This window comes from Manis javanica, chromosome 4, assembly GCF_040802235.1.
Source record: "Manis javanica isolate MJ-LG chromosome 4, MJ_LKY, whole genome shotgun sequence".
In the NCBI taxonomy this organism is placed as follows: Eukaryota; Metazoa; Chordata; class Mammalia; order Pholidota; family Manidae; genus Manis; species Manis javanica.
This window is the reverse complement of record NC_133159.1, coordinates 161,562,247-161,571,755: the sequence shown is the minus strand read 5'-3', so window position 1 is coordinate 161,571,755 and position 9,509 is coordinate 161,562,247. Positions and strand designations below refer to the sequence as shown.

The 9,509-nt window shown below is 49.1% G+C and overlaps 1 protein-coding gene across 1 annotated transcript; it reads right to left on the bottom strand.

Annotated features, from left to right (window-relative positions):
* Positions 1-371: 371 nt before the first annotated feature.
* RAMP2 (receptor activity modifying protein 2) lies at positions 372-2,249 on the bottom strand. The gene is made up of 4 exons (XM_037019720.2): positions 2,076-2,249; positions 1,496-1,561; positions 946-1,057; positions 372-814 (listed from the first exon to the last, which is right to left on the bottom strand). The coding sequence occupies exons 1-4, from the start codon at positions 2,173-2,175 to the stop codon at positions 559-561; spliced, it is 534 nt and encodes a 177-aa protein (XP_036875615.1). The 5' UTR covers positions 2,176-2,249; the 3' UTR covers positions 372-558.
* Positions 2,250-9,509: the final 7,260 nt, after the last annotated feature.

Here is a 9,509-nt window from a genome sequence, read left to right as displayed (position 1 = left end):
CATGAAAAAGGGGAAAATTCAGGGCTCCTGGGTGGTCCCTCTTCCTTCTTGTGGGAGTCACAACAGAGATTTCTCCCTTACCCCTCCCCCCTCACCTCCCCAGCTGTTGTCCAGACCGGAAGGGAGTCTCTTCCTGCTTGTTTCCTAGAGTTAGCTGGGTTTGGATAGTGGCAGGAAAGGCCCTGCCTTGGGAGGAAGGAGTGTAGGGGTGTGGCCTTCAGGTTGGAGGTGGGGGGTTAGTGGGGTTCACTTACCTAAGTGTACAAAACAGTGAGGCTATCCAGATTCTTTCAGCTCTGCTGTCCAGAGCTGAGGGTCTGTGGGAATGGCAGAGACTCTGGGAAGGACACAGGCCCCATTGTGACGGGGGAGATGGTACCAAAAATAATTTTATTTGGAATATTCCAGACTTGTGCCATGGCCCCACCGGGCTTCCATTTCCATCAGTCCAAGGTTCTGTGGTAGGCAAGTGAGAAGAGGAGATAGGACCGGGAGGAGAGAGACCTGGTGGTGGAGGAGGAAAGGAGTAAAAGGCTGCCAAGAAAAGCTCATGCCACCCTAGGCCTGGGCTTCATTGTCTTTACTCCTCCACACCACAAGGGTGACAAGGAAGGGGATGAGGCAGATGGGGGCTATGATCATGGCCAAGAGCACATCCTCTGGGGGGTCTGAGAAGGTGGGTTGCACCAGGGAGCAGTTGGCAAAGTGGATCTGGTGAGTCTCAAAGATGATCTGTTCCGCCCAGGGATTGGGGAATCCCAGATCAAACATTTCTGCATTCTGCTCCAAGCAATACTGAAGGTTGCTATAAGGCCTGGGGGCAGGAGAGGACTAGAGTGAGGGAGGCGTTGGGCCCAGAGAGAGTGTGCCCCACACTCACTCAAGGTCCACCCACAAGGAGCAGGCCCCACCTCTGGCCCCACCACCCTCCAGCACGGCCCCTACCTGCTAATCATGGCCCAGTCGCACCAATCCTTTTTGATAGAGTCCATTTTAATCTTATATTCTTCCCAGCAAAAATTGACATTTGCCTCATAGATCTCCTCCACTGTTTTCCCTGTGGGCACAGACGCTGCGCATTGACCACACCCGACCCCTCTCCAAGCCCTTTGGCCCCCGTACGAACACTGTTCCTGTCTTCAAACATGGTAGCTGCCAGGAGAGCCTCAGAAAGTTTCCCAAGCAAAATACTCCTGACTGAAGAGAGTTCTACTAAGAAAAATTTTAATGCCTTCCATGTGCACAGCACTTCCCAGCCTGACATGAGCTTCCACATACACTTTTTCTGGGATCTTGTAAACCACCTGTGGGGTAGTCCAGCTCAAACAGGGCTGGGTGGGGGCTTTGTGGGATGAGAGGAAGAAAGACCACAAAAAGTCCCAAAGGAGAACAGAGAGGAGATCAGCAGGATGTCAGTAGTGAGAAACGGACCCTTCTCTACGGCCCTGGCTCTCCTCCTTGCCCTAGTACCCTTCCACAGCTTCTGGGTACTCACCTTCTGACTCCATGCTACCTGGGGTGGGAAGAAGCTGAGCCAGGGACTCCTGGGACTTCAGGACAGCTGTGGGCAGAAATGGGAGAGGCAGGTGGGATAGCAGGCGTCCAAGCAGTGAAGTCTGGAGGGGTTGTGTGGGTGGGAGCTGAGACCCGTGGAAATCAGGGCTACTTTTAGAAGAGGAAGAGGAATAATCCAGGCCCCACAGAATGCCCCAGTGCCCAGAAAAGAGAAGCGAAGAAGACAGATATATCCTTGGGGAAGATAGATGTATTCATGGAAAGAGAACAAAGATTCTGCTAAATTTAAGCAACGTCCCACTCACATCCGGACCCCCAAATCCCGTGCCTCCTCGCCGGCCCCAGATCCCTCCAGACCTCTCCGCGGGGCCCCAGCACCCCAGTTTTTCCCAAGTGGGAAGCAGCCCGCGCTGTGCCCTCACCGAGACGGGGCCAGGGACTGTCCGGAGGAGAGCACAGTCCGCCCCCGCACCCGGGGGCCCGTTCGGGCCTCGCCGTCCAGCCCCTCTAGCCTCCAGAGCCTCCCGCGACTCCCGCCCGGGACCCGGCGCTGCGCTCACCGCCCAGCAGGAGGAGGAGGCGGAGCGCCGCTGGTCGCCCCGCGCGGATTGCAGGGAGCCACGGGCTGCCGCCGGCGCGCTCTGCCCGGAGCGAGGCCATCGCGCGGCCAGCAGGCGGGGAGGGGCGGCGGCGCTGAGCCGGCCCGGGCGGGGGCGCCTATATCCCCAGCCCCAGCCGCAGGAAGCGGCGCCGTTTCCTCGCAGGGGCTGGGACGGCTGGGGCCACGTGGGGGGCGGGGGCGACGCCCGGGGCTGGCGCACTGGAGGGGGAGTCGCTGCCCCACCCGGCCCTGGCGCCCGCCGCTGCCTCCGCCTGGTCGGCGTTGGCGTACCCTTACTTCTAGCTCACCCTGCGGGGCTGGACAGCTCCCCTCGTAACCCCAGCACGGGGTTCCATTTCCTGGGCTCGGCCGCGTGGCGCCCAGGACTCGCCCGGGTCTCCAAGCATCCGCTCCCTGGTTTCTAGTCGCCCTTTCTCTTTCGCGGCGGGGTAGTGGGGAAGGGGTGGATAGGAGCTGCTCTCGGGGACCTGGAGAAGAGGGAGGGTCTGGGAGCGCAGAGGGCCTCTCTACGCCGCAGGATCTAAGGGGTTTGGCGCTGTCCTGGGCCGTGGGGGACGGGGCGCCAGGAGCTGGGCTCAGAGTTCCCTTTCCCAGGGAACACCCATTGATGTCAGCCGCTGGCCAAAACGGGGAGGAGAGGGAACTGGCCCTCCGGAGTCGGAGGAAAGCCTGGGATTAAGGGTAGAGGGGAAATCAAAGTCTAAGTACCTTTCCTTTGAGGCACGTCCTAGAGCCTAGACCCACAAACCCTGTTGAGAGGAGGGGCAAAAGTAAGACTATGCAGTTCCCAGGAAGAAGGTGGCCACAACTCTTCAGGACCGACGTCGTGAGAAGGGATGGGTTTTTAGAACCTACAATGTGTGCATTCATGAGGTGTGTACTTTATTATCCCGTTTTTACAGAGCAAGAAGTTGAAACTCTGGAGAAGGAGCTCAGAACTTCAGTTCATAAACTCTGAGTTCTGTTTCTATCTTCCCACTATATATATAGTGTGGAATGACTTCATTTACCTTCATGAATTCTGTTTCCTCCCATGTGAAATAAGGACATTACTCTCCTCGTTAAACTGTAGTGAGGATGACATACGTTAAAGGACATTGCCGTCACTCAGCAGATGCTAGTCTCCTTTTCTCCTTTCCTAAGGACTAGTCTAAGGTCACACTGCTGGGAAACAGCAAGGCTGAGCCTGGGGCCACAGGGGCCATGACTTCTGCCACACCACAGCTGTCTCTGAGTCCTGAGCCGGACTTCATTAGCCTGAAGCAGATAAGCAGCCCAGGAGCTGGTTTGGCCGTGACATTCAACTCCAGATACAGCTGTCAGCACTGAACTTCCCTTCCTAAATTATTCCCAGACACTGACCCTAGGACTCAGCTGCTGTCCCAGTTTATTGATTTCTGCCCCACAAATTATCTTCCATGATCTCTCTTAAAATCATCATCTCCGGGGCTTAGACTCTTGAATCATGGCCACTAATAACCTTGTCCTCCTCCATAGCTAGGGTCAAGAGGTTGCATTAGCAAAGCATCCAGACGGAGAAATCATCCCTGCCCACTTGGCATGAGTCCCCAAACCCTTCTGGTGAGAGTCACCTTTTGCAGAAAAGAGCCAGGCAGCCTCAGAGCTACTTCAGTCCAGGGACCAAATCCAAACCTTCCCTCCCACCAGTGATTGCCCTTCAAAAAGGAAACAGGGTCAAGAGACATATCTGGGTGTAAGATTGGAGGAGGAAGAGAGTGGCAGAAAGCAAAATGAACCATTTCCACTGGGCTGAGGCCAGAAGCACCTGAATCCACTGTGAGTCAGGACTGGGGATGGGGTCAAGATTACAGGTGACAAAAGAGAATGTTTGACTTTAAATAGGTCAGTATGGTATCATTGATAAAAACAAAAATTGTTTAGGATTCTGAAGGCAGATCCTGCCTCTGACTTGCTGTGTGACCTTGGGCAGATCATTTCATATCTCTGGAGCTCAACAGTTTCATCTATAAAATGACCTTAGAATCAAAGGGAAAATATAGATGACCTGGGAAAAGTGTTATTTTTAGCCTAGAAGTAGGGTTAAGTTTGCATCCTGATGTGGAGACCTCCAAAGGAGAGCTTGTAGTCATTCCTAAACTTGGGAGTCCAAATCTTCCCTTGGAGAATCTGGGAATTTTCTCTCCCCCTCATTTTCCTTTTCCCACTTTTCCTTACCAGTTGAATGTTTGGCTAGTTCATTGACCCCCTAGAGTTATCCTGGTAACTGGAAATCAGCAATGGTTGTCCTTTGGGGCTGAACGAGGTCTAAAGACCTCACTTTACTCTTCCAAGTTGCCAGAGAAAATAGTCCCTTGTTCTGTAGCAAGAGGATAGAGAAGGTCTTCATTAGGGACACAGAGCCTGGTTCTTTCATGGGAAGTTCCATTTTCTACCCATGGGGGCCCTTACCTTCCCTTTCTAAACCTACTTCTGCCTTAAAATATATAATTTTTTTCTATAAAAATTTTTAATTCTAAATATATACTCATTGCAAAATTTTAAGCACAGAAAGCTTTATGCCCCATTTCCTTTCTCACTCACCACCCTACTTATTTGGACTAAAAAAAAAGCATAAATGGGATTTAATACCCCTGCTGTTTAGTGACTTAATAGTATGTCTCAGGTAGCTTTCCCTAATACCATATATAGATACGGCTCTTTCCTTTTAACTGTAGTATAGTATTGTCTTTCATCTTTTTTTTTCTTCTATCCAGTGGAGTCTGGTTTTTAAGTTCCCTACACACTCCCTTACTCTACTCCAACCCCTAGTCCTTGGGGAGAGTGGAACATGGTTTGGGTCCAGGTGAACTTTCTGGCCCCAACCTAGATTGACTTCAAATCCAGAACAACATAGGGGGAAATAAGAAGCACTGAAGGCCTCCTACGTGGTGAAATTACGTGCAGAGCATCCTAGAATTAGAATCCATGCAGTGTGGAGACAGTCACACATGCTGGCCTTGTCCCCAGCTGTCTGTAAAATAAAAAGCACAGCACAGGGGAAGACATGGGAGAGAGTCAGGGTCAGAAAAACAAGTCCTGCCTGGGGGGTGCTGATCCTTCCAAGCTGGTGAGAGGAGACAGACTTCTTTAGAGGGCAAGGAGGCAGCAGGGAGAACCAGAAGCGCCACATCCAGAGAGCCAGCTAAGGGAGGCAAGACAAAGGGGTAGGAACATAACTACTCCATCTCTTGCCAGTCTCCTCATCTCCAGAATGACGGCGTATTTAGTATGAGGAGCATGACCGCCTCTCAGAAGGAAGAATGGTTGTTAGAGAAAACTTTGACTCTCAATTTGATAAAAAACACCACCGCCACCAACAGAGAAACTGGTCAAGTCATATCCCTCATCAACTTAATAGTAGCTACCATTTATTGAAACAATATATAGTGTGTTTTCTGACATGTGTGCTGAGTGCTTTGCAAGTGTTTCTTAAAACCTTTCCACCTTACCATCAGAATTATCTTGTCCATGGGTGAAATGGGGAAGCATGAGTGATTTGCCAAAGGTACTAGAGTTAATTGGCAGAGTCCAGTTTTGAACCCAGAACTGCTTGATGCTAAGCTTCGTTTCTTAACCATTATGATTTGTTACTTCCATCTCACTCTAAATCAGAATATTAATTCCCTACTGGGTCTGGAAAGGAGGGGAGAAGAATAGAGTTTCTTCTAGGACTAGAATGACCCCTCCAGAAATAAGATCCTGCTTCACCCAACTATGTGCACACAGTGTCTCCCCACTTCCCTGACCCAGGCTGGACCATGACATCACATAGTAGAGGCTGTTTTTCTAAAAAGAACCTAGGCCAGCTTTACAAGAACAACGTTCAGGCAGCATGACTGAAGAGGACCGTGGCCAAGTGACCACAGCACACAGCCAGCAGTGCTGAGAACACTGCTGGTCCCTCGGCACCTGGGGCTGACTCACGATTGCTGTCAGGACCCAATGCCAGATGCCAGGATTGCTTCCACCCTTCCACCATTCATGAGGACTGTCCTTTGAAACCACCCCAGAGCCCTTCTGTCCCCTCCCAGGGTCCCCGGAGACTGGATGTTGTGTAACAGAGAATGCCCTGAGGGTGCTAGGCAATATGCTCAGCACTTCATACAAACTGTTTCATTTAAAACTCACAAAACCCTATTAAATTAGGTACCATAGTAACCCACTTTACAGATGAGGAAGCTGAGGATGAGAAATGTTCAGTAAATTGTCCAAGATCATGTAACTAATACAGATACTCAGGTATTCCTGATGCTGAAGCTGAGCACTTAACCTCTGCTCCACAATACCTGATGGTAGTCAGCCAGCTAGACAGATTGAAATAGGAAAGGGCAACCAAACAGGGCTCCTCTTAGCAAAGGGGCCTTCCCCAGTCAGGACGACCCCTCCCTTGACTATGCTTGCTTCATCTAGAGACAGGTTCTTTTCACATCGTTTCCCCAAGACCTTAATGCAGTAGATGGACAATGAAAAAAACACCATAATGTTATGAAATAAATCATTTTCTAGGTCATAACAAGATCCAACATATGTTAAGCAAATGTGATACTCGTGTGTTTAACCTGTGTGGTATCTGTAATGTGGGCTTAAGTAATACTATAAAAACTAATTTTTCCTCACCTGTAAAATGGAGATAATAATATCTGCAAGTTATAAGATTTAAAGCATTGAGAGCAGTACTTGGCTCATAATCAATGTCTATTATTATTACTATTTCTGTCAGCTTAGTGGTTAAGAGCACACACTTTGAAGTTAAGCAGACTTGAGTTTGAATCCCAGCTCCCATCGCTTACTTAACTGTATGTGACCCTTTGCAATTACTTAGCTCTTCTGAGCTTGTTTTCTTATCTGCAAAATGAGGTTACTTGCATGTATCTCACTTAGTAGAGATAATACATGTAAAGCATTTGGTCCAATGCACAGCACTAGTAAAAGAGTGATAAATGGTAGTTACTATCATAATGTGTAACACATAGAGTTATGACAACTATATTTCCAAGATATTCTGAGATCCTTTCCAGTTCTATAATTTTGTTCTTTTCATTACATAATACTCCTACTTAACAGAATACAGACTTTGGAGTCAGACAGTCCTAGCCTGGATTTGAATTCCATCTCTCCTACTCACTAGCCACATGGCCATGGCCAATATTAAGCTTCAATGTCCTCTGTAAAATGGAGGTAACAATGCCTACCTCCCAGGCATCCTGCAAGGATTACATGAGAATGATGTAGGTTCCCACCCAGTCCAATGTCTAGTGATTATGTGAATGCTGAATGCTAAAGGTAATCTGTTAAATCTATAAGTAAATGTGATTTATTTTTGCTCCTTTATGTACATACAATGTTATGAATATAATCTATAGATGTATGTATTATACTTTGCTTGCTCCCAAAGTGTCTCGGGTCTCTGTAGCCTGGTACCCAATCCTAGCTACAGTGGGGTTCAAAGGGCCATAGCATCAGCAATGTGGGACCTTGATGATAAGCCAGGGAAGAGAGCAGGGGAAGTCACAAAACCAAGGGGAACTCCCCTTTCCTGTCTGGCTAGGATTTGTTTGTCTTCCACACAGGCTGTTCCCAGCTGATACGGGGGGTCTGCTGAGTGTTCAGCTTTGATTGGCATCTCTAAGACAGAGGGAGTAAGAAGCCCCTTGTCTTTCAGAAACTTTTCCTCTGAACTTGCAGAGTAGAGTCCCAAAAACATTTCTCCTTCTGGCACCACTGGTGAGAACAGAAAGCCGTGGATAAAATCCAGAATCATGATGTCAGAGGTAGAAGACCTCAGAGAAAGGAGGAGATAGGGTGGAGTGGTTCAGAACATGGGTTTGGGGGTCAGAATGACTGGGTCCAAACCCTGGCCACATCAGTCACCAGCCGAGTGACCCTGGGCAAGTTCCAGAATCTCTTTAAGCCCTAGTTTCCTCAGCTGTAAAAGAGGATAAGAATATTACTGACTTCATAGCACTTCGCACAATGCCAGGCACTTGCTGAGTGGTCAATATTTGAAGGCTATAACCATTTTTCTAGTTCTGCAGTTTTATAGTTGAGGACCCTGATGGCCAGAAAGGAAGCATAGCTCATTAGCTGTCCACCCCATCAGGGCTAGTTCCCAGGCAGGGCCTTGCCAAAGGCGTGTCCCGTGGGATCAAGGCCCTGCATTAGCTGTGCCAAGAGAGCAAAACTGGGCAGCACCACCCTAGCTGTTGGGCTGGAGCTTTGAGAGTATGTGCAAAGCAAGGCATGAGTCCCATTCAAGTAATCACCAAAAGAGAAAGTCTCTTCCTGCTGGAATTATTTATTCTGTAATTAACAAAGGCTAAGGAGGTCCTTTGTAGTATTTTGGCTTGAAGACTCAGAATTTTAACTTTTAACTGCCATGGACAAGGGTTTATTGTGGGCCTGTTCCTACTTGCTGAATTGAATGCATTATTATGATCCCTCAGCAACAAGGGGTCAGGAGCTAAGTACCTGGGGCGGAAAGCTGGGGTTTTGAGATCAGAGGACAGAGTGTCCAGGAGTGGAGAGGCTTCAAAAACCAAACCGTGTTTCCAGGCTCAGTAATGTCCAGACCTCAACTTGCTTTGGAGCTGCCTTTGACTCTAAGTGTTCCGGGAGGGGTCTGGCACTTAAGCTGGCCCCACGGAGGCCTGGGCAGCAGCCCCAGTTCCTGGTGACCTTCACACGGGCTTTTAGGTTGTGCTTCACTTTGTTTTGCTGTTTGTTTCTGCACAGCAGGGTGGCCTTTCCCTGCTTCTGGGTGGGAACTGGAGGGGGAGGGAGTATGGTTTGCTCCCATCTCCACAGCTGTGTTTATACTTCCCTGTCAGGAGCCGTCTGGGGCCCAACCTTGCCTCAGTCCTCTGTGTCTCCTCAAAGAATTGCTATTTGATATCTCTGTGATCTCTACAAGGGAGGGGCAGAAGGAGCCAACGGGTCACCATACAAAGGGGGCTGGAAAGAGGAAGAGAGGCACATGGAGAGGGAGGAGGGAATGATGCAGAAAGCTCTGTTTAAATTCTGGAAAGCATCATCTCCTTCCTTTTCTACCAGTGGTCCAAAGACCAGCAGAGTACAAAAGTACACTTAGAACTTGACCACCACAGAAGGAAGAGAACATGTGACATGTCATTTCTGATCACTGGGTTAAAACAAAAATCTCACTTTGTGATGGGAATGAGTGAACAGAGCAGAAGTCTTCCCTAAGCCTTCACTGGGGCCAGTGGTCAGAGATACAGTATGTTAAAGTCAATAAGATCATGTTAAAGTACATGCAAATTAAGAAAGCTTTAAGAAAATGGTCAAGTAAATAATGCTCTTCTTCTCCAGGGAGCAAGTTGAGCTGGTATTAATC

Bases quoted from the DNA above. Each gene is read 5' to 3' on its own strand.
- RAMP2 (XM_037019720.2), bottom strand. From the start codon at position 2,175: ATGGCCTCGCTCCGGGCAGAGCGCGCCGGCGGCAGCCCGTGGCTCCCT. The intron at 1,562-2,075 runs GTGAGCGCAGCG...TTCTGCCCACAG, and splicing joins CCTCCTCCTCCTGCTGGGCG to CTGTCCTGAAGTCCCAGGAG. The intron at 1,058-1,495 runs GTGAGTACCCAG...CTGTGCCCACAG, and splicing joins AGGTAGCATGGAGTCAGAAG to GGAAAACAGTGGAGGAGATC.